The 27,134-nt window shown below is 40.7% G+C and overlaps 1 protein-coding gene across 2 annotated transcripts in view; it reads right to left on the bottom strand.

Moving 5' to 3' along the window:
• The window catches only part of LOC146431531 (contactin-6-like), a 122,622-nt gene that overhangs the window by 84,060 nt on the left and 11,428 nt on the right, over positions 1-27,134 (bottom strand). For both annotated transcript variants that reach the window (XM_085072262.1, XM_085072263.1), the window contains exon 2: positions 13,386-13,523. In XM_085072262.1, coding sequence (XP_084928388.1) covers positions 13,386-13,440 — 55 coding nt within the window. In that variant the 5' untranslated portion in view covers positions 13,441-13,523. The remainder of the gene's footprint in view (positions 1-13,385; positions 13,524-27,134) is intronic.

Below are 27,134 nucleotides of genomic sequence, written 5' to 3' on the forward strand. Positions count from 1 at the left end.
GAAAGAAATCGTGGAAAGAAATCATGGAAAAGGCTGGTGTGCAAATAGTTTGAATAGAACAGTTTGAATTTACTAAAGCAAACAATGATTCCTCTTTTGTTTCCAGAGGTCACACTTGGTAATTCCCTCTTCTGTTCAACAGGAAAAGGTTTGTAATGTGGAGTTGTATTTTGGTTCTGCAGCACTGTGAGTCCCAGAACTTGAAAAAAATCCAGCTAAAATCTCCATTCTGCAGCACTAAAATGCAGGTGGGTGTTTCAGCTCCTTGTACGAGTTATTTAAATTTTGTTTATTTATTTTGAATGACTGGAACAAAATGGCTCCTTCCCAGATGCTTGTTTTTCTCGCCAGGGCTTAAAGAAGCAGCATGAATTCAATCAGTCAGGAATTAGCTGTAAGAACTTCCCATCAGCTATGATTTTATATGTAGATAGCAAGGTTTATATCCTGGGATAACACTTAGAAATAATTGAGATCATGAAGATAATAGAAAAAACACGTGGAGACCATTTATTTTTGTAGCCCAAATTACTGCCAAGGCAAAAATTCCTCAGGACACAGAAAGATCTGATCTAGAAATTTCAGGCTGCCACCTACTTCTTGCTTTCAGATGATTGATAACTCAGGAAGAAAATCTGGGGATATAAATCATCTCAAGCAATGATCCAGGCAAGATTAAAAAACTCTTTATTTTCTTACATATAATTGAAGAGGAATGCAAGGGATATTTAAAACGTTTTAAACCTAAGGCAGGTCCTGATTTAAATTAGATTATTCAGGCAGATTATTATCAAAATATTTATCGTATTGACTTACTGATTTGCATGCATTTGTCATCACATTTGACATCCATTTGAAAGAGCAAAACTAAATCTGGAACTTGAACCTTTAGGAAAAAAAAATGGTCTTTCTTAACCAAAAATCAGCTTGGAAAATTGACAATTGGCCAGTGAAGATCTACCTGAGGTAGATCAGACCTGGTGTGGCTTTGCTGTGGCTGTTTGGGTGAGATGAACTTTCCTTATCCTTAGAATATTGGTGTTTAAATTCTTATTTTGGCATCCTGGCAAAAAAAAACCAACAAAAAACCAAAAAAAACCCAACCAACTATCATGAGCAGCAGAAGGGAAATAGAGATTTAAATAGCAAAATGTGGTTGGGATTTCATGGGACAAATTTGTCATTTGACTCTTCCTGCATTCCAGAATCCTGCTGAAAACAGGGAAGTGCAATCACTCCCCAGGAAAGGGCAGCAGCTTCCTCTGCTCTGGCAAATATCAGGCAAGGAAAACATAATTAGCATTGTATATTCTGTTATTGTGTCTAGCACTGAAAGCTCCCAGGCACTTTCCAAATAAATAGAATAAACAGAGATGAATGAGACGAAACTCCGCTAAATATCATCAATGAGGATCTGCTTTATTACTGGCAATTAAGAAGGGAAAGTCAAAACACAAGCTCTCATTATCACTCATTGATTAAAACCCAGTTAGAACATTGCAATCCCAACCAGCCCACTGCTCGGCTCGTTCCGCAGCTCAGCACAGCAAACAGCACAATATTTCAGAAATAATTAGGAACACAGAGTTAGTGATCAGCCTTAATGTTCCCCGATAAAATTGCCAAAGCAAATGATTATGGATCAGCCAAAAGACACTCTCTGAAGCCATCATCTTTTGTGGCTGCTTAATACCTTCATGATGATCTTTTTTTTTTTCCTCCTGAGCAAACACATATGAAGTTAAAATTCAGTAATGGCAGCCTGGAATTTAGCAGAAGACACAAACATAACTTTGCAAATGCTCATTTTTTTGGGAAATAACTGCCAGTCACCGAGTTGCTCAGGCAATTTTTTTTCTCTGCTCTCCATTTGAAAGGAGCTAATATCAACATTTCTGAATGTAGAGCAAGCTGGGAATGTCTCACTGTCAAAATTACTGTGCTTTTCCATTCAAGGAAAAATGACCTTTATCTGATGTAGTCTCAAAAAAAACCAACAAAAAAACAAGTGACAGTGTAAACAACAAAACAAAACCCAGCTGAAAGGAGGGGAAAAAAAATTCAGCCTGAAATTCTGCCTTGGAGCAAAGATGGAAAGGGAAGGGATCAGCAGGAAGGGCTGGGAGCCAAGGACATGTGAGGAGGAAATGCTGCAGGATGAAAAAACAGGGAAAACTGGAAATTGTTAACTGATTAATTAATAGAAAATACTCCTCTTTTCCTCTTTTCATCCACATTTAAAAGCTGTAATTTCCAATCCAGCCTTTACCTATTCTGTCATCACAATTATTTCACAAACCCATTTTTTGCCATCTGAGATTCATACTGATCCCTCTATGCCTCTGTATTTAGGGCACACTTGGGTTTCTACCCTTGCCCATTATTTCACTTCAGCTCCCTGGTTTTTAAGAAGCTCCAAAAAAATTAATTTATGTCTTTTCCCCACCTGGAAACATTCACAAAGGAGATGAGTGCAGGAGAAAATGTGAGTCCAGCTTTAGGACTTCTCAGTCCATTGAGCTCCCTGCGATTCTGTAGGATTTCACTACTTGGGCTGGAAACAGAAATAAAAATCAGACAATCTGCACTTGGAATGGCCTGATGGGAGCTTTAGCACGGGGCCAATAATGAAATGCAGGGAAAACATTTCACATCTATTACTTTGGGGTAATTTCTCTCTAATCCAAAAACGGCCAAACCGCTGTAATTCTGCGGAAATCTCGCATCCTTGGCTGGCATATCCTCCCCAGCTCTAGTAGGAACTGATAACAGGCTGCTGAATTACTGCTTAATAAACCACTAAATGAGTGCCATCCAAGATAACGGGGCATTAAATGACGGCTATTCAGGGAAAAAGTAGAAGTGCCGAGAGAAACGCGAGAGGACTCTCTGCATAGAGGGAAATTGGATTAGTCGTCTCGTCTCTGCCAGTGGTGAAATTCAAACTGCAGAGGACTGGGGGGGAAAAAAATATATAGGGAAGTGTTTTGATGCCAAAGGAAGGAGGACACTCCATGGAGGAGCTGCTTCTTGTCACTTGAGCTGGGACAGAGTGTTTAAATTGTGGGGGTGAGCAGTAAAATGGAATAAATCTAAAGACAAAATAAAAGGAAATGTAAATATAAAATTCAAAAAGTGAAAAATAATGTAAGGACGAGGTTATAAATCAAAATCAATCAAGAGATGGAGAAGGGGTGGAGAATTTCAGGATGTAGAGACAGAAGGCCAAGTGTTGAATTCAGGCTTGATCACAGAATCATTGAACCACGGAATGGTTTGAGTTGAAATGGACCCTAAAATCCCTCCAGTGGGATTTTTGGGCTCTCCAGTGGAATTTTTGTCCCTGCCATGGCCAGGGACACCTTCCACTGTCCCAGGCTGCTCCAAGCCCTGTCCAGCCTGGCCTTGGACACTGCCAGGGATGGCACAGCCAGGAATTCCCTGATTCCTGTGGGATTTCAGAGCTGTCCTGCCTTGAGGATTTCACCCTGCTCAGAGCACCAAAAGGCACCTCAGAGGTGTGTGAGGAGCTGCCTCCCTCCTGCCCATCCATCCCAGCCTGGCACCATCTGTCTCCAGCAGAACTTGTCCCACAAGGCTGAGAACACATTTGCTTGACTTGTGGTCGTTGGGAAATTGTATCCTCCTGACTGATGGTCATCGTGGCCACGCTGCAGCCTCACCCCAGAGTTATGACAAACCTGCTCAAGGCCATATTTCTGGGCAATGCCATAATCAGTGATGGATGCTGCTCTCATTTCTGGAGGTTTGCGCTGCAGAGGTTTAAAGCAAAGAGCTGTTCCACGTTCCCTCTGCTCAATAATTGCATCTGACTGAATTTGCAGCACATCCTATTTCACCGCATTCATTTTCTGCGTGTTTGTGTTTTCACATCTCTACTATCTTGAAAACAATGCAGATATTTGAGTACAATGTCAGTGCAATATAATATTGTTTCTCTTCTTATTTTGACTTGCAGTGGATATCCACCTTTGGGCTGAAAACAATGCTCTTGTCCCAACCTTTCCCTATAAATTGTTTGTGTATATCCACAAGCATTTTACACATATCAGACTGGGATGTAAAGCTTGATGCAGATTTGGTTTCTTTAAAATTTGCATGAATGTCTGTGGAGTTTTCCAATCATGTGGTTCAGATTTTTATCCAAAACTGTAAACCCAAGTTATTTCAGGACACAAAATGTGAATCAGGCTGGATCCTGTTTGTAGGATTGCACTCTTTTCTATACAAATTCCAGGTGCTCACCTTTCAGGTCACTCCTGACCTGTAAATCACAGTAATATTTTTTAAAACTTAAGAACTTGGTCATTCCTCTGTGAAGCTGAGATTTCATAATATGTAGATTTCTGCTCTCTAAATCTCACTGTGCACTCTTAGTCTCGTGTGATTATTCTTAGATTCTCTGAAGAAAAGACATTGTTGTTCCCTGCCAGTGAGTGTTGAAAGTCAGTGCCATCAGTGGCAATAAAAACCATTTTAATTTGCAGTCAGACTGGTGTGATATTAATGAGGTTTACCTTTCTTTAAGGCAAATTTGTGGAGTACATGTGCAGCACCATTTTAATTGCAGCACCACACACAATTTCGTGTATCGTCAACTTATCTCCTGGAGAGGCTGGGGGTTAATTGAGTGAATAAAATAAATGTAGACTAATTAGGAGATGACAAGTTATAGCTGATAAGGTCACTTGTCAGGCAAATATGAATTCAATATCTATTGCATAAATGGTTACATTTTCTCTGGCCTAGAGCAAACTATTTGTTTTTTGCAAACTCTCAAATGTACAAGGAAGACACAGAGAAAAATCTTTTATTTCTACCATATTCAGCGTAAATCAGAATAAATCTAAGTAGAAACAGCAGTTTGAGGTATCACGTTATATTCTGATTTAAGTTGTTTTAGACCATCAGTGATTTGAGTAGCTTTAGACTAATATGACTGAAATATGAATCTGATTAATGCTCAATAAGTTACTAGAGATTAACCTCTGCAGTTTTGTTGTCATTGTATTGATACCTATTTTTTTATAAGCTGTAGGAAAAGTGATAAATCATCAAAACCCATTTGGCATAAGTGTATGAAGTGAGACAACATTAGAATGAAGAAATTGCATTCCATAAATCACTTTGGGGCTGGGGGGAAAGGCCTTCTGAGCAAGTGAGCCCCAGTTTGGATAGATTTTACTCTCAAGTATTCGAAATTTTCCAGGGTGAGTTCAGGGCACTGAGGTGGATCCTAACCCAAGGTCTGGGGGGAAAGGCAGCCTGGATACCTGCTGGGCAGGGAAACAAAGCCCAATCTGGCCAAGAGCACCCAGAAATCCCACCAAGGAGAAGCCAATTCCAGGGCACAATGTGCTGTGATTTCACAACAGGCTTCTGTTTTCCCACACAATTCTCCCAAATGATAACCAGCTTTGCATCTGCTTTGAAGGAAATCCTGTGGCAAACAATCCACCCAGACTGGAGATCAGCGTGTATAAATAATTTACCCCAGAAATAACCTTTCATTGGCTTTGGAGGGATGCTGGAGTGATGCCTGAATCCCTGCCTGCCTCAGAGCCAGGGAGGCTCTTGGAGCTGGGGGTGACACTGGCACAGATTCCCAGAGAAGCTGTGCTGCCCCTGGATCCCTGGCAGTGTCCAAGGCCAGGCTGGACAGGGCTTGGAGCAGCCTGGGACAGTGGAAGGTGTCCCTGCCCTGGGAATGGCACTGGATGAGCTCTAAGTCCCTCCAACACACACCATTCCATGACTCTGTGATTTCATGAGAACAGAAAGGTGAAGTCACTGCAGGTGTGTTTGCAGAACAGCTCCAGCACAACTTCAGCACAAATATCTATACCTTTCTTTACTCCTTTTTTTACACTCTGCTAAAATGGCTGCAGAAAAGAATCAAACAGAAAAAAACCTCTTTTTCTGCCCTCCCTCAAATATTCAGGATATGCCAGAGGTTCTGTCACTAACAGAGAGACTCATGACTCAAGCATGACCTTTGTGTGTCCTCTGTTCGTTTGGCAGCCAAGGTGAATAAAGTTCCCAGGCAAATAATGAAGTGGTGTTGCTTCTTCAGAGGAAATATCACCTTGGCAAACAGTGTGACAGATCTGATCTCACAGAGGGTTTGTGCAGAGAAGACAATTTAAAGCTACAGCAATTTCCTTGCTGATGCCTTGAGTTGGATTTTTTTCAGTCATCTTTCAATTTTGCCTCAGAACTCTCCTCCTTCTCTTGCTTTTGGAACCATTGAGGACAATTATTCTATTTCTAAGGAGCTGCAGGGCTGCAGTGAAAGGTGCATTTGTCATTACAAATATCTGTGTCCATGAGAACTTTTCATTCCCACCAAGAGCAGCTCCCACCATGGCAAAGCTCAAAGGAGTTTGATTAAAAGTCCTGACTTCTCAGCAGAAATTAATGAGTTACAGGTAATTAGAGCAGGCTGAAAAGCAGGACGATGATGTTTGGAGCTAAACAATGTCACACACAGTGCCTTAATTAGCAGCAAAAGTGATTTAGCAAAGTAATATTCTAATACCAATCCAATTGCTACAAATTATTAATAACAATAAGCATGGAATAACCAAGATGCACTAACAATGAGATGCAATATCTGTCAGAGGAAAACATAGAGCCCCTTTAATAATGATATTTTAATTAGAATAGAACCATAAAGCAGATATTAATATTGAACACAGGACAAAACACTGGTTATGTTTTGCAGAAGGGATAAAATGCGCTATTACTAAAACTCTAAAAGAGCCTAAAAACCAAATCTATCAAAATAAAGTTGATAAATTTTCCTCTTGCTGTGAAGCTGGTAGGAATTTAGGCAGTGTCTGACCCTCAGGACAAGGATTGTCACCTCTGGGTGGGCTTTGCACCCAAAGGGAAGCAGAGAGACCCAGGGATATGGGGGCTGCAGGTCCCTCTGTGCCTCAACTGCCTCTAAACTACAATTTTCCCTCTTCTTCCCCTTTTACCTCCTGCAAAAGAAACCTTGGAGAGCTTTATCTCTCTTTGGGTGCTAATTATGATGACTGTGCCAGTGACCAGAGCAATTGCTGACATAAATCCTGACATGGTACCTGTGGGATTGTTTCTCCAGTTCCTGAAACTGTGTAATTCCATGACAATTAAACTTTGCTTTTAATTTTTAATTATTTTTAAGAGTTTCACCATAAACATGAATGGAGTAATAGAGAAAAGGGGTGTTCTGGAAGGTGAAAAAAAGGATCCATGTGCATCATTTTTGGTTGGTCCAGGACTATAATTCAGTCTCCTGGGAAATGTGTGGTTGGCTTGTGATTTTGATTGTGTTTGGAGCTACAAGTGGGAAAACTTTGGGTGTAAATATCACAAGACCAAGCAGAGGAGTGTTTCACACATAGCCCAGCTGAGCCAGCTTCATCAGGGAATGGCTCAGAGCTATCCCAGATATTTCCATCCACCCAGCAGCCCTTAGCCATGGACTAATCCGTCCCAACTCCCTCATCCACACTCCACAAGCAATTCTTGTGGCAATCACCAGATTTCCTCTTGCAGATAGGGATGAAAAACCACCTCACATCCCCAAGAGGTTTGTTTTTGTAACACAGCCACCATAACCTCAGCCTAAATCATCCCGAGGGTTTGGAAACGATTCTGGGAGCTCCAACTCTGTGCCAACCACATTTGCTGTCCCAGGCAAGCACTGACCATAAATAATATATTTAAAAAAAAAGCTTTTTGTAGATGAATCCCTTTTGCTGCCAACAGATGGGAGGGGAAAACACCAATTTTTGAAACCCCCAGTCGGAGTGGGATTGTGGCAGAAAAAGCTTTTCCCCAGGAATGTCAAGCAGGTGTGAGTGCAGCGAATTCCAAGAAGTTCTCAACGTTAATTCCTGCCCAACAAGAAACACACACATAAACAGCGATCAATAGGCGCTAAATGAAAAAGAAGTAGCGAATCAATAACTGCAGACGTTTTATTTTGCAGCTTCTGCAAACAATGGGAGGGATGATCAGCCCGTGATTACGGGGAAGGCGCAGATATTGTTGCAGCACTTAAAAGTTTGTGGGTGAAGTCTTCACCCCTGTCAGGGTGTGCAGAGATGCTGGACGGGAATATTAAACAGCAGGGAAGTTTGGTTGGGGTTTTCATGTCAAAATAAAGCAGATTTAATTTTTTTTAATGCTTTTCTAAGTCGGTTTTAAAAAAAAAAATTAATTTTTTTTCTTATTTTCTGCTAGTGGAAAATTCCAGGCGACAGGTGGGTTTCTCTCCATTTTGTGTAGGACGTGGAACAAGATGATCCTTAAGGTCTCTTCTGACCCAAACCTCTCAGTGATTCCATGATTTTATGTCCATCATTCTCTCCGTAATAAAATCTAAGGTTTCATGTGTCAGTTCTTTAATTGAGACATCGGTTGTGAGGAGAAAAAGAGAGTGGATTTGGCTGTTAAACTCCAAGGAAATTCATGTTGGTAACTCTAAAACTGGGGATCTCAAAATCCAGCTTCTCTGGGCAACCTGTGCCAGGGTCTCATCACCTTCACAGGGCAAAATTCAGCCCTAAAATTTGATCTAAACCTACTCTCAGTTTAAAGCAATTACTTAAACCCAGCAATTTTCCTTGAAAATTTTGTGCCTCAATAACCTGTTTTAATGATGTATTTTTGTGCCTTCTTAAGTTTATTTTTTTAATATACTTAAATTTGCTATTGTTGACAATAGAAAATGCTCAAAATATTTGAAGTGCTTAATCACCTGCTAATTTCAACTTCCTGGCAGTGATAATAAAGTAAAATTGAATCATCTTTGAAGCCGTTGCAAACAAAAAAAGTGAGAAAAAAAATTTAATGACTTCTAAAGTACCAGGATGTTCTTTTACAAATTTAATGAGCCTTTTGTACAGGGAGATGAAATAGCTTGATATGAATCAGAAAGAAATCGTGTAAAATTTAAATAAAAAGGGAAAAAATAATGTAAAGCAACTAATTGAAAAGATTAGGAAGCAATAATTATTTAAACCAGAGTAAAAATAGGCAAAGCCTTTCAGACTATAGAAGAGACTTATATATAGAAAACATAAAACTCTTGTCATGACTTCCACGAATTCCAGGACCCTCCAGGTGGAAAGCTTCAAACCCCCTCATATTCCCTAGATATAACTGCATTTTCAGGGCATTAGGGTCCCTCTTTTGCTGGCTTTGTTGCCCCAGAGGGTGGTGGCTGTTCTCTGATGTTGGGGATTGAGCTGAACCACCTGGCACCCCAGAAAGAGAATTTCTCCTTTGACTGTCACTCCTCCCTCTCCTGGGAAGGTCACTGCAGCATCAGCCACGTCCTCCCACAGTCTTGCAAGTCATTTACAGAAATCCAGCTTTTCCTTTCCCCACATCATGAAAACTTCCATCTTATCTAAGGGACACCTAATTATTATAATCGCCTGACTCATCAGCAGATCTCCAAATGCCTCTGGTTGTTCAGAGAAACCTTAACATTCCCAGGCTGGGCTAGTTCATCTCCACATTTCGCTGTTAGAAATAGCAAAGATGTCACTTGTCTGGAAATATATGGTCTGCTGTTCCATCCCTAAAGGTGCTGTTATGCTAACAATAAATCTGCGAGAGACTGCAGGCAGAGTGTGGGATGTGATGTGTTCAATATTCATCCCGCTGTGACCCAAAGGAGGAGCAGGACGCCTGGCATCAGGAAATGTCTCTCTCTAATTTAGCAGTTGCAAAATGATGGGCCAAAACCCCAGCCCGGGAGGTTGTGGTTGGGTCTTGGATTGATTTGGAGGCAAAAAGCCAAAGGGCTGTGTAAAAATAGAGTTAATGCCTCGTTTCCAAAATGCAGATCGGGCTGGCTTGGAATATTTCTATTGTTCACAGATAATTTTAATAACCTGAGAGCATTTACTGCCATTCTCCTTTTTCTTTATCTTTAATCCTGGCAAACCTCTTTGTTGCCATGGTGGGGTAAAGACCCTCAGCAGAACAAAGGAGAGCTCCAAAGGCCACCTCTCAGCATGGATTCATTTGAAGGGCAGAAGCCACCAGGAATCAGGTCAAAGAGGTGCCATTTCCCTTTAGGAACAGGAGGGACACAGAAAATTGGGATAAGCTGTCCAGGAGGAAGACAGACACTGGAAATAATCAGAGTAACTCCTTATTGGCAGAGAAGAGAATGGAGGGAGCAGAGAGACAGAGAGATGAGGAGATTGTTTCTCCAACCTGATGGAGAACCTGGCATGGCAACCACACCCAAAAACCAGCCTGAGGTGCAGCTGATGGATGCGTAAGACAGAAATATGATATTCAATTTTAAAATAAAATATTCTGTCATTAAGATATCATTGGCAACCTGCCTTGCACAACAACTCCAGAGGAATTGCTCAATCCAGGAGCAGCCAGAGGAGGAAAACTTGAGAGAGTTTTGGAATGAAGAGACAGTAATTTCATTTTCTTCAGCACCTTGGACAGTTCTGTTCATTCTATCTCCACAAAATCCTGTCTAGGTTTTAATCCAGAAAGTGAAGGCTTTTTCTTAACATGTTCATATCAAATAATGTTTAAATTTCAACGATGTCAGGAGATGCTTGTTGTACATCCCTATAGCGAGTACACAGAATTTAAAGTAATGATCTCTGAGTTTATCTTCATCACCCTTTTTGCCTCTGGTGCTCTGCTTAGATCAGATTATCTCATTTAAATAGCAATGGGTTATGAAAAAAAAAAATCTAATCTGTTCCCTGGCTGTGTCACTGTGCATGCATTACTTTATTTTATTTTGTCCCCTAAGGCACTGCAAGAAAACCCTAAAGACCCTCGTTGAGACACATAAAAAAGCTCTGCTGGAAAATAGGAGTTGGAGGGAACATTATTCTTTCCACAATTTTTGCCTATAAAGAGAATATAGAGGGCAGTTTGATTTTGGAGTAATTGAATTGCCATTTTGGGGGGTAATAATATCCAGCTCTTCTGCACAGCACATTTAATCCTGAGATTTAAAATTAATTTATAGGTCAAAATCATTTTCATTCTCCATGTCAGGCAGAACTGAGGTAGAAACAAGGAGGAAATGAGTGACCAATGCCATCCAACACCCTGAATTACCTTTCCAGCCCCAACCTACAAAACTGCTCTGCTCAGCATCAGGATTGGTTCCTCATTTTTTCCACTCAGCTCCATTCTTCCTAAATTAATGTGAACCTTCCGTGTGATAAATCAGAGAAGTTTTGCCATAACTGCAGTTTGACTGTTACCATCAGGCATATTTCAGAATGTCATGTAGTGAAAATCAGCAGAGCTGTGCTGAAATCAATGGAGTTAATTTATACCCAGGTATAAATTAACTTATCCCAGTGAAATCAGTGGGAGCTTTTGCTGTTCCTTTAATTGAGAGCAGGAGCAGGACAAAAGAGCCCTTGTGAGCTGCTCTTGGTGCCTGGGAATTCGGAACATTTACATTTTTAGCTATTTTTAAGTCTTTAAAAGCTGAACATGTTCATCTGAAAGCGAGCTCCCAGTACCTTTTAACTCAGCTGGCCCAGGCCACTGGGCTCGTTAGAGATGATCCTCTGGCAAGAATGATGAAGATGACTAAAAGTGGGAAAAATGAAAGCTTTGGGGGGGAAAAAAAGTGAAGGAAAATGTTCTATTTGGAGATAAAAAATATGAGTGTAAGGATATCTTGTCCCTCCTGCAGCTGTTCTGCTCCTTCAGTGATTCTCATCCCAGGATCATCATCTATTTCCCAACAAAACAAGGAATTTCAGGGGAATCCTGTGCTCCAGAAGATTGGCAAAAGTCCTTTACTCAGAGCAGGAAGGAAGGGAATGATCTGTGAGATCCCCATGAGGGCTGAGTGGGGCAGTGGGAAATTAAAGGGAACTTTTGAGTCCTAAACATGTAATTGTTGTGATTAGTTCAGCAAAGCTGGGCTTAATGAGCAACTGCTGCCTTGAAATATTTTCTATATTTCTATATTTTATATGTTACGAGATTTTGAGTCCTTAACATGTTGGTTGTTTGCTACTGAAATAGAACTTTTATATTGATTTAACAGAAAGTCTGATCCTGAGATTTACATTTTTTTTATCCCGAGATTTACATTTTACATTTAGATAAAACAGCATCGAGTTTCATTTAAATTGTATTTTAAAATGCTACTGAAGTCTGCCCTCTGCTCTGTTTCTTCACTTCAAACAGCTGCTGACTCATGCACTACATAATTAATTTAAGTATCATTTGAGGTTACTTTAATACAATTTCCTTGTAAGTACATGAGTAATATCCTGGCTATTTAGAGTTCAATACATTAATTGGAGACAAAAGCCAGTTGTCATGGTTTCTATCACAGCCAAGTGTGAAGGGTCAGTCCATCCCCAAATTCATTATAACCTCAAAGAGTTCAGTTCCCATTCAGAGCCTGTTTGGAGATGAGGCTGTAATGAGTCACATGAGTTAATCCCATTTTTATGGGTTTATGAAGCAGGATTGTCAAGTTATATGCTTTTAATTAGAAGAAAGGTTCAGAGCAGGAATGAACTCAGAATACCAAACCCTCACTGTGAGCAATGCCCAGCCAGGCAGAAAAGAACATTTTACCTCACAATATGCTACAAACTGTTGATATTTTAATTAAGCACAAGGGATATTCAAGAAGGAGGGAGAGGGAAGGCAGTCCTGCTTCCTCCAACCACATTTTGTCCTCTGATTCCAGCCTGAGGAGTGCCAGGATGTCCAGGGGGAAGGATGAAGATCCATCATCACTCCAACAGGAGGCAAAGAAGGAAAGTTTGCATTTTTTTGGTGCTTTAAGCAAGATTTTCTTCCATTTTTATGCATTTCTATTCTGATGGTCCTCACAATTCTCACCTATTTTTTGGACTTCACAAATAAATGCTTTCATTTGCCTTTCGGTGAACTGTGATTTAAAGACACTTCACTTGCATGGAAGCACTTGAAGGGTGTGATGTGAAGTGTGGAATCCAAACCATTCCCTCAGTGCTCCCAGACTGGTCTGGTTTCCAATGCACTTTCATTTGCTGATGCTGTGGCCAAGAAATGTCTCCATGATGTTGTCACCCAAGTAACCATTGTTTTCCTGTCTCACTGTTACAGCTTAGGCTATTTTTTTAAAGCTATTACCAGGATTCCAGCTCGCTTATGATCTTGGAAAATGTTTTCCTGGTTCAAAGGCAGCACCTGGAGTTGTTTAAAATTAAAGCGTGTCCTCATGAAAAGCTCCTCAGTCACTTGTTCATACCAAAAAAGGACTGTTAATTTTGGTAATTGCTTCTCCTTTCCCCGAGAATTATGACACTGATAGAGATTTATCAATCACAAACACTAATAGTGGAACATTTTACCTGTGCTGCAGCTCATGAATGGCAGCAGACTTATTAGTTTCCATAGCAACACCATCTCCACTTTCCAAGGTCAAAAATTCCTCCCATCCAATCAGTGGAAGAAAGTAAAGTGTGTCTTCCTGTGACTACCTGGATGTTCTGCAAAAACAGGAAGAGATATTGGGCAATTAAAGCACAGTCTCTAAAATAAATACCCCAATTTCCCCCAGGTAGAATCACATTCTACTGCACTGTTCGGAGACTCACACACTAAAAAGGCAATAAATAGTCTGGATAGGATCATCCTGGCATAAATATAGTTCCAAAATGACACAAAGCTGGGAAGGAGGTGCATGGAAATCAGAGGTGATGTTGGAATTTCTCCCATCTGCTCCGTGCATCATGGAGATCTCTTGGATGGGAGGAGTTTATCCAAGAAGGGAAAAAAATCCACGTGTGGTCTCTGCCAAGCAGTGCTGGGATGCAGGAAAAGGTGCTTGGGAAAATGGGGTTTTCCTGAATCCTAAATTTCATCACATTTTAAAGTATTTCTTGTCCCATCACAGCCATGACATCCCATTCCCATAGAGCCAGGGATGAGCTGGGAATGTTCACCTGGGGGAGGGAAGGATCCAGGGAGAGCTCAGAGCTCCTGCCAGTGCCTTAAGGGGCTGCAGGAGAGCTGGAGAGGGACTGGGGACAAGGGATGGAGGGACAGGACACAGGGAATGGCTTCCCACTGCCAGAGGGCAGGGATGGATGGGATATTGGGAAGGATTTTCTCCCTAGGAGGGTGGTGAGGGGCTGGGATGGAATTCCCAGAGAAGCTGTGGCTGCCCCTGGATCCCTGGAATGTCCACGGCCAGGTTGGACAGGGCTTGGAGCAGCCTGGGACAGTGGAAGGTGTCCCTGCATGGCAGGGGTGGCACTGGATGGGATTTAAGGTCCTTCCCAGCTCAAAGCAATCTGGAATTCCATGATTCCATAGTGGTCTGGTTCTGATCCCAGGATGCTCTGGGGAATGTGTTCCAACATGAGCAGATCCTGATGTGAATGGATTGATCTCCCATGGGAGGAGAAGGGAACACAATGTCCCAAACACGCCCCATGTAAAAGAAAAAAAACACCTTTTCTGTGTGGAGTTTTATCCTTCAGAAATGAACCATCCGCCCCTGAGGATTTACATAACAATTTCCTTTAATTTCCTTTGACATTTCAGTCAACAGATGATGAATTAAGCCAGGAAAAAGTATCTGTTTGGCCTATACTCCCAAAGGGCAAACAAGTAATTTACTGTTGGGGATCAGTTCATAAAGCAGCTGAAGCCAGAAATCACTTAATAAAATGAGTTTACAAAATTGTAAAATCATTCCAAACCTTTTAAGTGCGGAAAAATTTTCCACTGAGAAATTACAATTATGAGCCACACTTATGGATCCATATTCTCTTCTCACTTGTCTCATTTTTCATAGCAGTGTGAAAAGATCTCATCCAGGGCTGCCCTGGAACTTATTGCTGATAGGAGTGAGAGAGATTTTTTTTTTTTAAAGAAAATTAAGAAATCCAACTCTTTTGGAAGCCGTCCCACTTCTCTAAGTGACTTAATTCTGTTCATAGTTTTTACAAACTCCACCTAGAAATTGCAGGTGCTCTCAGGGGAGACACTTAGAAACCCGAGGAATGATCAAACCTTGGCAAGCTTCTAAGGTTTGGGGAAAAAAAGGATGGAAAAAACCCAGAGTTTCTCTTAGCCTCTTGTGATGTCCTACTTCGCACACAGCCGAGATCTACTGAAGAACGTTTGCAAAATTTATAAGTGTTTGAAAGGAAAAGGATTAAAAAGTGCTAAATTATAATTCTGTCCAAGTAGAAACAGAGAAGGAGGAGCTGGATTGCACTTTTATATATCAACCCTGCCCCAATAACTGCACCTAAGTACCCTCAATCAATATTTGCTTTCTTTTTTAGTACTTTTTGGTGCTTTTCTAAAAATACTTGCCTTCAGTTCAGGTTCCAGTCTAACCCCTCCTTTAAACCACCTGTCGATAGTGAAGGTAAGACATTGATTATTTTTGCTTCAGTGAAAAACCTGGTGCTTCTCCTCACTGAATCACATCGCATTTATTTCACACCCTTTCTCCTGCTTGTCAATATTTGTCTTGAAGCTCGTGTACATATCTGTGATATCTGAGACAAATAAAAAAAAAAACACTTTACTTTTGTTTTCCCTTGTCCTCCCTGAACAGAATGTATCCCTTCAGATCAGAAAATGCAAGTTAGGATTTTAATTAATTACTTAGAGGTCGTGTTAATTCCTCCTGTATTAATTTTGTGACTTTCCCTCTTTCTCTGTGTCCCAGTTTTAGGGTTTTTTCCTGGTTATAGCTTAGCAGGAGTGAAAAGATTCCCCAAGCCCCCAGGACCTGTGTGTGCTGCAGAACCACGGGGCGAGGAGGCTCAAATTGCCCATTTACTGACAAATCATCCCTGTGGACGCCAAGTTGGCTGTTAGCAGATAACAGCCAGCACTTGTCTGCAATTTATCTCCTCTTGCTGAAGTTATTGCGGCGAATTTTGCACATTCCCACGTGTTTCCTTGGCATTTCTCTCTGGATTCACCTCCCCTGTTGAGAGTTTTTCTGTGGTTGTTTTTCTTGCCCTGGACAGGGAGCTCTTCAGTGCTGTCCCACCCAAATCCTTCTCCTCAAGATCTCCCAAACACATCCTGGTCCTGCTCCTTCCACAGTCGCTGTGGGAGTTATTTAGTGCAGAAATCCCTTTTAAAGGTGCAAGAGGTGCCAAGGAAAGCTCTGAGACTGGAAATGGATTTGCACCAGTCGCTGTTGAGCCGCTAGCAGAGAGAGAAGACCCAGGTTCTCCGTGTGACATAAAAGAGAGCATTTTATTATTTAATTCCAACTTATATAGACTTTTCAAAGGTCACCCAGATTGGTCAGTTCAAAACCTCCCCCTAGGCAGATTGGCCAGGCCTGAACTGTCCACATCCCAAGAAACTGTTTTAATAACATCCAAACTTTATCTTTGTTTATAAAACACAGGAAGAAGAGAGAAAAGAACTCTCACGGGAAAGGAAAGCCACATACACCATCCAGGGTTACTCAAGTACTTCCTGGGAGGAATATTCCAGACCAAAAAGAACCTATAAAAGCCAAATAACTGGCCAGAATCTGCCTTTTCCAAAAGGACAGCTCCTTTTTTTTTTGCAAGGAAATATCCTTCTGAAAACCTCCCTGTTTTCTATTCTCCTCCCGTTGGGTTATGGATGAGTCTTTTGGAACCCTGAAACAAGAACCTGCTGCTGCCAATACCCAGAAAATACAACCCAAACTCTTTGTATTCATACAAGGTATTGATCAAGCCTCAGGACTGTAATTCTTCTGCTCCTAGGACTGCAAATTATGGGGCATTACTGTAAATATACAAACACACACACACATATTTCCTGTAAGTAACCCAACTGTTTTACTCCCTTCCCTCTGACAAACACAAGGACTGAACTGGCAAGCAGGCACTTAATAATTTTTACAACATCTTTCCAACAGCAGCTTCCATGGGATTATTTACTGTCAAACTAAATCAAGAATAAATGAAAAAACTGAAATATTTATAGCATAAGAAAAATCTGGTTCAGACCAGAAATCCCAGACTGGCATTAAATCAAGAAATGTAACAAGATAAATTCTGCCATCATACCCTTTGTTTTCTGGATGTGCTGCTATCACTTATTCTAATTGTTGTGCCACAGTTTGAGCAGAGAGATAGATGGAAAACAAAATATGTTAAATATGATCATGGGGGAAACATTACATTTCCCCCTAAAAATCCTGATTGCGTGTCCATTTGTCAGCAGGATGTAATTTATACAAATATGTTTGTTACAGAAGTAGGCAACATCATTTTTTCGTTGTTTTGCCATTAGACAAAACAAGTCCATAGGAAAGAACTCAGACCTCAGGTACTTTATACCTGACATTTTCACTTCTCATCTGTGGGGGAAGGGAAGATATCTGTTCCTGAGACATCCAAATGTGACCTGTGGGACACAGGGGGAAGTGAAGGAGGTGAATAAATGGAAAAAGGTGGAAAAAAAGAGCCATGTCACCAATGGCTCTTCACAGAACACTCATGGATGGGCTGTGCAGCACCTGCTCCCCCTTGCAAGCACTCTGGGTAATATCAGTGCAAAGAAAGTACACAAAATGTGTGCTTTCATCACACATTTCATCCTGGACATCTGGGATATTGAAAAATTCCATCTAAACATGGGATTTGAGCATTGAGTCAGTGGTTTTGCACTTAGCACATGGAGGGAAAGGTTTTCTTGCTGTGGGGCTGAAGGTTACAGTTGTTTCCTTGGAATTTAGAAGGGGATAAGTTATGGGTTAATTTATTAACTAAAATCTGATATATATTAATGTAATTAATATCTGACATATATTTAACACATCAACATAAGTGCCAATGTCTTGTTCTTTACCGAGCCCAACATGGCTTTGTGCTTCAAGATTTTTACTTTCTAAAACTGCTTATTTTTTGAGTAACAAAACACTTACAAGACCAAATCCGTGACAAAGCACAAAATGCTCTTCTGGTGTCATCTGAATTTGCATGAAAATAAGCCCCATTTCCCATTTCTGCCACAATTTTCTGTTGAGTTTTGCAAAAGCAGAAGTTGGTTCAGGTGGTGATGTGACACTGAACTGGGGTAAAACCTGTCAGGCACTGGGAATGATGAGATTTTGCTCTCAGCTAAATTCCAGCAAATTGACATTTTTACCCATGGCAAAATGTAGCTGTGCTTGCAGAAGGAGAGACTTTTCGACCTGGTGGGAGGGAAAATGTTTAACGACAGGGATTTGGGGCCAAATTCCACAGTGGTGCTGGTGGAGGAGCTTCACTCCAGGAGTGGTTTATTGGTGTAACCATCTATGAAAAATAACCAGCTCTATCAAACGAGATCTGCTGCATGTGTGGAAGAAGAAAGGAATGGAAATGTGAAGAGGAAGGCTCTAATCCAGGCAATGCATGCACAGCCTTTTTATTCTGCAGTCTCAGCTTTCCCTCCCACCAGCTTCCACACATCTATATTATCTTTTGAATTTGGCCTTCCACACTTTTTTATTCCTCATCTGCCAAGAAATAAGCCCAGCCTGTCCTGGGCAGGCTTGCATTCCTGGCACACCATTGCTCCTGATCTCTCTATTGTCTCCTGAGCACCTGATTTGAAGGCATCTAATGTGAATTTTCTCATGAATGCCAATGATATACAGCTACATTTTTCTTTTCAAACTTTTTATCCCTGAGGCGCTTTCTGCACTCAAACTATTTTTCCAGATATCCTTAACAGACTGAATAGCAAACACTTGCAGCTACCAGAGCAGGAGCAGGAGCCACCAGTTTTCCAGGCTCCAGCAAGATTTACGTATGCTGTTGGAGTGCTTTCTGCTTATTTAGAATTATTGAACCATATTTCGAGGGAGGAAAGTACCCCATGCCATTTAACAAAGGTTTCCGATACTGATCACTCCTATTTTTTTTTCTCTTTCACAAAAGGACTTGGATTTTCATTTGGTTTTCACTCCTGACTGCTACTGCTTACTTTTCCTAGGGAAACGGAAAATATCGTGGCTCATTTGCAATTCAAATTCGGTGCACAAAGCCTTCGGGGAGAGTTGAAATCTCGTGTTTTCAAAACATTTCCCTAAATCTGAGCAAACAGCTCGTTGTGTTTCAGGTGACATTGAGATCCTACATGGTAAGACACTAGAAAGCCTTTTGTGTCTAAAACTCCCCAGATTAAGACATCCAAGGAGTAATGGGCTGGACTCTACTCTGGTGTCTGATGAGGCTTTGCTCACCTTCCCAAATGGATCCACCAGCATTGAAATGGCTCTGGAGCAGGGAATTTGGGGATGATCAGCCCTGGAAGCACCCAAGGCCAGGTTGTGATAGTGGAAGATGTCCCTGCCCATGGCAGGGGGAGAAAAAATGAGTTTCAAGGTCCCTTCCAACCCAAACTATTCCTTAATTCCAAGGATCCTTGTCTGGATTCACACCTTCTTCTAACAGCCAAGTGCAAGACATGGTAGGATTTAAATATCTTAAAAATAATTTTGGATTTTTTCACGTTTTTATTTTCATGGCAACAATTAGAGAGCTCACACTTGGCAGCTGAAAGAGAAACCCCCTGTGCCATCAGTGCCCTGCAGAGCTGTCCAGGAGTTTCAGGATCCCACTGGAATTGTTGCTCAGGGCTCTGGAAAGGTCTCAGTGAGTGAAACTCTGCCATTCACCCTTTCATGAATATCTGAGCTGTTTCAGGGCAGGAGCCAAACTCAGTGTGGGCATTCCCAGCTGTAAATAACCCTGTCTCAAGGCAGGAGCCAACGAGACACTTTGCTGTATTTAACCCAAACAGAAAGACTGAAAGATAGAAACCCCAGTGGGTTGTGCTGTTGACAAATGAGCATTAAAATGTCTTTCAGCAGCAAACTGCTTAAGTGATAATGAATATAGCTGAGAATAACCCAATCCCAGCCCTCGTGCTGAACCAAGGTGCAGTTATCTCAAATAACCACATCATTTGGAGTTGTATTTTGACACTTTTTTCTAAAATTTATACACTATGGAGTGCCAGTAATCAGCCTGAAAAGGCTGACTCTTGGGCAATATAAAATTTTGCCTCTCAAAATCACATTGCTTATAAAGCAACACTTCTGGTGGTGATCCTTGACACTGAGCTGTGCTCAGTGTGGCTCAGTGCTGTGTTTTCTAGATAGGAATTCCTGCTTCTGATTTTTGTAAGATGTGTTTTCTATATTAAATTTGTAGCTGGGATAAGCACAGGTGTCCTTTACAGTGGATTTCTGGCTCAGAACTCTTCTTATAAACTAAACAGAAGTGAGGCAGCAGTAGAGTGAGACAAAGCAGAGCAATAATTTATCTTATGTTGTTTGAGAGGAAGGAAAATGTCAGCCTCAAAAGCTTCCTGGGGCAAAGTGGAGAAGGTGAAAGAAAGATTTGCAGCAGTGAGAGCAACATTTAGCACTGGCTCCCATGTTTCCAGCAATTTGGGGAAGGTAAATCTCATTCAGCTCTGGAGAATCCTTGGGAGATTTGGGATGGGGATCCCCAAAAATGATGTACTGCTGGGATTCCATCTCCTGGAATTTGCAGACACAGATCCTGGAGGTGAGCTGGAAGAATTAACCTCAGATACCATTTTCCATTTCACTTCCTTTTTTTGGTGCAGTTTAAGTCTCTCATTTACAAAGTGCAACAGGAAAAGCAGAATTTATTCCATAATATTCCAGACTTGAGAATACATTGAATGTGTGACCCAGTGGCAGCCTAACTCCTCAGGGACTCGAGATCCAGGTATTCCCCAACCTTTCCCAGGGTTATCACTGGAAGGAGAGCTGGGAATTTGGACTGATCCATCCTTAGCCCCTTCTGGAGCTCCTTCCTCATGATGGCAGCAGAATCCAATCCCACCTTAGCTCCAAACCAATGCTTTGGTCATCTCAGGCTCTTTCCCTCTTGTCATGACAAATCTCTTTTAGTTTGATCCTCCTCCATGCCTCAGCACCAGCACTGGGAGTGTCACCTGCCATCAAAATGTTCATGGAAGAAAACCAGGAACAATCCCAGTCATTGAACATTTATATAATGTTGGATTAAGTGGATTCTTTAACAGAACTGCCTAAAGACCAAATTCTCATGTAGAATCAAATCAAAATATTTTAAGACATGACAGAAATATGTTAATGTCTGCTAAAAAGTGATGGCAACTTCATATTAACTTCATGTAAAGGCTTGGGTTTTGACTCCAATATTCCTGAGTCATTCCAGTATTCCTGAGACATTCCAGTATTCCTGAGTCATTCCAGTCATCCTGGCACAGGAATTTCCAGCTCTTTGTCAAGGAACTGGCAGGACTGCAAGGGCCAAACACAAGAGCTGTGCACACTCTTTGGCTAAAATGGTGCAGTTCTAATTTTAATCCCTAAATATGTGGGAATGGACATCCAACACCTGTGTGAAATCTGTCCTGGAAGGGTTGGTGGGATGAAAACACCTGTGTAGTCCTCAGAGATTTCTGTGAGCTACAGAAGGAAATGTTCGCCATGTGAAAGAGAATTTAGAAGTTTTCATCATAAAGATAATTTCCAACAACGAGAAGATTCTCTCCTAATCACTCAATACAGTCTGCAGCAATTACTGGGCAAACATTGAATGGAAAACGTCTGCTAAAAAAGCTTCAAAGGTTTGGCTGAGGTGGAAGTGAGGATCAATCTTCATTCAATACATTATGGAATACAGTTTTTGAAGAGATCTGAAAGTGTTAAATTTGCCAAAGCTGATAATATCACCTGTAAACCAATTATCACATTTCTCTGAACATGTTCACAAACACTAAAGCTGCAGCTCTGGATGTCACCCAAATATTGGAAGTGAAGAGCACACATTGTTCTTCCTAGGTGAAAAGTTTAATATCTACTTCATATCTACAAGTAAAAGCTTAAGAAAACCTCCTTCCAAATATTATCAGTGTAATAATGATAAAAAAAAAAAGAAATTGATTCTGTTTCAACTAAGTTAGCAGCAAAATTCCCATTTCTTCAGTAAAAAGAGGATCAAAATTAGAATATCATCAAAAGGCAGTGTGCAAGTTTCTTCAAAGATATGGAGGTTAATAAAGGAATTGTTGATAAACTTTTACAATGAGATCTTGAAGACTTCATCTCTCTCAAGATCTCCTGCAGCAGTTGTTTCTGTAGGAATCTGATATCACAGCAATGCTTTCATTTGTGCCACCCTGAAGTCTCTTATTCAGTGTTTGCAGCTTAATCTTTTTGCTTCTTCACATTCAATATCCCAGATCTTTTTATTAAAATCCATATTAAAAGCATTGTGATATCTTTATGGGGTTCTCCTTACAAACAAAACAATATCTTTAGCATTTATTATTTTTGCTGTTGCATTTCTTACACGTCTGGTCCTCCAGCTGGTGGCTTTCACCACACCTGGCCAGCAGATAATTAAAAAAAAAAAAAAAAAATTTTTTCTTAATTTAAAAAAAAAATTAGGGAATTTCAGAGAATCCACCAATCCACCAAACCTTCTTCCCAAAGGGAATGTGGAGTTGAGAAAAAGTGGAGTTTTGGAGTTGGAGCAATGCTCTTTTGAACCAGGAGGTTCAAGGCTTGGACAAACCCCTTCAGGAGGTCACCAGGGCATCCTCCTGCCACTCCTGCCTCAGAAACTTCTGGATCAGAGGTTAAGATTTGCAGGGAAAAAAAAAAAGTGAAGCTGAAGCTAATTTTAGACAAGAACCTGGAAATCTGCCAAATTATTAACAACTGGCTTTCAGCCTGTCAGGAAGTATTAACAGCACCATGAAAGGAAATGATGAACTGTAGATTTACCCTGAGAGCTTTCAGGAAATATTTAGATTTTTTTCAATAGCCATACATTGCAGTGCAGCAATAAATAAAGTGGCCAGGACTAGTTCTGGGCTGACCTGGGTGGCCACAGATTTAAACCATGATGAGGTGGAATTCTAAACAATATAAATAGGAACAAGCAGGGCTGCAGTTCCAGGGTGACTTTAAGATTAGCTGAACCATCCATGGCCATTATTTTTGCCCAAGATGAAACCTCTAATCATTTTATTTGCATGTGTGCACGCAGGGGTGTCAGGAGGGGAAGTTAATTTCAGGGCTTATTGTTTAACAAGTAAATGATTCAGTGTGAAATGAGGATCCTTCCCATTCCTCCCTTCCTCCTTGGTGATGCTGCTGCTGTTTATTGCCATCATTGAGAACCTCTTGGATAATGAGGAACAGGAAGAAAATAATCAGGGGGTTTCTGGATGAAATTGGACTTAATTCAGCATCATCTATGTATTTTAAGATGGGGGATATAGCCAAGTGGAATCATCAGTGCAGCAAACAGATTGCTCTAATGTCTAGACAGGTTTGGAGATGATCTGGAGATGGGATGAGGAATACAAATTATTTACCTCTCCTGCTGGAGCTGAATGCTGGGGGAATGCAGAAGGAAAGGGAGAGGAGGAAGTGCTTTAAATATCAGCCAAGGAGAAAAGTGGAGTTTCTGGAGGATCCAGCCCAGGAAATCCCTTTGCTGCAGAAGGGTTTGGGGATCCTCAGGGCTGAGCAGGGAAAGGGAGGAACTGAGGATGTTGCTCAACACCAGCCAAGGAGAGAGGGAGAAGGACAAGAAATGGAGATTGGGGAATCTTCTGCTCAACAGAGTCTGAGCAGAGGGAACAGAAGGTCCACTGCTCTCTAATTCAAATTAATGAGTTATTAGGGTTTATTACATACAAATAGCCATGTCTTTCTTTAACAACTTTAACAACACCAAGCACTGTTTTGATTTTGGGAAGATGGTCGTGTTTCAAGGCATGGGATAACTTATAGACTTTTTTTTTTTAAATTTAAATTGGCAATTTGAGAAGAAAACTTGATTATGAGTTGTGTATTTGAGTATATTGGAGAAGTACATGTTAATGCGAGCTGAATAGAAGACAACTTTAGAGATTCACTTTGTTACAGAGAATATTTTGGTGCATTTAAAACAAGGCTTACCTATTTTTCCCTTTTTACACATTAAATATGTTCTTGTTTTTGCTACAAGTTCCCTCTGAACATGTAAGTTCCTTCAAAGTCACTTCAAAGTCAGTTCACACAACATAGATCAGTTGCATCCAGTTGCTTGAAAATCATGATGTAATTCTAGGCCTAAAATGAATTGATTCGTGATTATTTGTTTTTAATGAATTAATTTCTCCTGCACTTCATGCTCTTTCCTAGAACTCATGTGTGAGCTGTTTTTTACCAGTGGGTAAGAAAAAGAGACAGAGAGAAACATTAATACATTTTATGACTTTAATTACTATTAGAATCCTGCTTGGCACATGGCAGATGATTTGTTAGAAATTGATTTTATTCCTGGATAATTGCCCTGCACTCCAAACAAGTCACACATGCAGGGATGATGCATTTGCATCTGCTGGATATGCAGCAGACAATCCCAACAAACTCAGAACGGGTTAGAAAAGCAAAATATTAGCTGGAATAGTAATCAGGATTTAGGAATGTTTTCCTTTCCTGGGTATGCCAAAGGCATTTGAACTTGGACTTGCAATTCTGGAGGTGCTCTGGGTTTTTGACAGGTAAACAGGGTTGGCTACTCTGGGGTGAGAACAGGAAACTTTGCCCTTCATGGAGAAATGCAAATTTGCACCAGCTGGGAACCAGGACCAAATATATTTGGAAGAAGAAGTCTTTAAATTTATCTGTTTCATGATAAGAATAATAATTTTACTTCGAGTTCCCTAATACATGGAGAGATATATTTAGGATGCACTTATTTATGTATGCAGTTATTTAAAATAAATCAATTCTAAAATTCAAAACTGTGAAGGGCCCTGAAAGGCCAGGACTGGATATAAATATTTAGCAAGACATTTTTCCTGGCAGTGCATTTTTTTTTTCCAGAAGCAAAATTTCTTTTTTCATTTCTCCTTTGTTTCCTCATCCATTAAAGTGGACATTAAAAACTAACAAGACTTTAACCTGTTTCCTTGTAACCTCAACTCTCTGAGGAGAATCTTTTATCCCCTTGCATTCATTTCTGCTCTCTTCATGCACCAAAATGTGTTGTTGGAGTCGCAGAGAATAATTGAGAGGAGCTGCACAATGCCAGAGGATCTGTTAGAGCACAGAAAGGGAAAAAAGAGTGAATTAAACTCTCTGCTGTCTCACCCAAAGCTACTCTGAGGAGCACCCACTTGGCAAAGTCCTGCTGCAAATTCTTCTGCTGATGAAATGTTGGGAATGATTCCCATCCCTCAGCACCCAGGAGAAGTGCAGGACACTCAAAATTAACAGAGAAATCGCCAGAGTGCAAAATCCTGAGGGTTTTAACATCCTTGTCATGCCAATTAAAGGAAGCTGGGGAAAATTCACCTTCATGTTTAGCTGGTTTTCCTTCCCTTTTCAATCCCCTGCTCTGTATTTTCCATTCCATTTTTATATTTTATTTCTGTGGACTTCCTGTATTGTGTTTTCCTGCTCTGTATTTTCCATTCCATTTTTATACTCTGTTTCTGTGGACTTCCCAAGCAGTTCCTGCATCCTTAGTCCGTCCCTGGCTGTGGTTTTTTGGTGGCACAGAAAGGGAAATTTCTCTGGTTTCATTCCTGCATCAAACTGTTTGTTGTAAACTCTTACAGTTGTTGGTTCAGCAGAATCTGTGAGTATAAAAATCTGTCTTTCCATAGTAAAAGGGATCTTTCCTTATCCTCTCATCATTCCTTTATCTCTTATCAAAAGCAACTTTTGCCTTTAGGAGTCACTATTTAAAAACACAAGATTTCACCAAACCTCTTACAAAGGTTTTCCTTTGTTTTAAGCCAAATCCACAACATTTAGAACATGAAAAAAATGTTCTGTCCCAAGAAATCCACGAGTGCATTTGTTAACAAGGAATCACACTTTCATTTTCCACATCAATAAAAACAAAACAAGGCAACATCCCAAATTTTCCCTACATTTTTAGCGATGCCTAAGATAAATTGCCTTCAAAACTGGAGGGTGGTTATTTAACAGGGCTAATATTCCAGAGAAAAATAAGGATTTGTTCAAGAAAAATGCTGAATTTAAAGGGTCTTTAGACTGGAAGGTCATTTCTTCAGGATCTGTCTCATGCCAGGTTTGTGGAATGGTTGCTCCACAGCAGAAATTACTAATTAATATATTTTCAGGTGTATTCTTTGCTGTAATTATAGGATCACTCTCATATCAACTGCAAAAGATGTTTTGCTGAATTTGGGCTGCATATCAAAAGGAAAACAAAACTTCCTTAGAAGTAAGAGTTTGATTGGTAAACCTGAACAGTCAAACCCTCGTGGTTATGTCCTTCCTTCCCCTCTGGTGTTTCCATGGAAAAGGGATCAAGAATATTTAAAAATGAAGTTTCCATTTGAATTCTTTCCACATCCTTTTCCAAGCCCTCAGGACACTGTGCTGGTTCTGTCCCATTCCAGACCAGTTTCACACCAGCATTGACACCAGTTTGGAGCCACATTTGGATCTTTGGCCAAGCCCAGCCTGGTGCTTCCCAGGACTATCAAATTATGTGATCATCATTTTCAGCCTCACAGCCCTGCAAAGCTGCTCTGTCAACGAGTTTCTACACATTTCCTTGGAAAAAAAGGTAAAACCCCAAAACAGAGTTTGGTCTCTAATGGATTTTAAAGTGTTTCTGCACTTGAGAAAGAGACTTTGAGGAGGATCCTGAAGTGAAGTGTCTGCACTTTGTCAAGCTCATCACACCTTCCCTGGAGTTCTGTTCTTAATAATGCAGATTGTTTCCCGGGATACTGCAGCTCTTCCCCAACTTCTTGTCATCCCCATGTCTGATTGTGCTCATAAATTCCTCTAATAACTCCTGCTGATGGCACTCTGTGTCACTCTGAGCCTTGGCTGGCTCTGCCTTGCAGCCCAGGCTCTGCTGTGGGTTCAGCAAGAGTTTAGGAGATTGAATGGGGATGATAAGAAGGAGATGGCCCTGCTTTTCAGTCCTAAAAACATCCATTTACTGGTGCTGATCTGAATAATGGACTATTTCTCTTTTTTTGCTTGACATATAAAACAATGTTGTTACCTCAGAGTGACACAAATCCATTTTTTTCACCAGGTCTGTGCTAAGAGCAACACA

Source organism: Lichenostomus cassidix, chromosome 12 (genome assembly GCF_008360975.1).
Source record: "Lichenostomus cassidix isolate B80296 chromosome 12, HeHo_3.0, whole genome shotgun sequence".
In the NCBI taxonomy this organism is placed as follows: Eukaryota; Metazoa; Chordata; class Aves; order Passeriformes; family Meliphagidae; genus Lichenostomus; species Lichenostomus cassidix.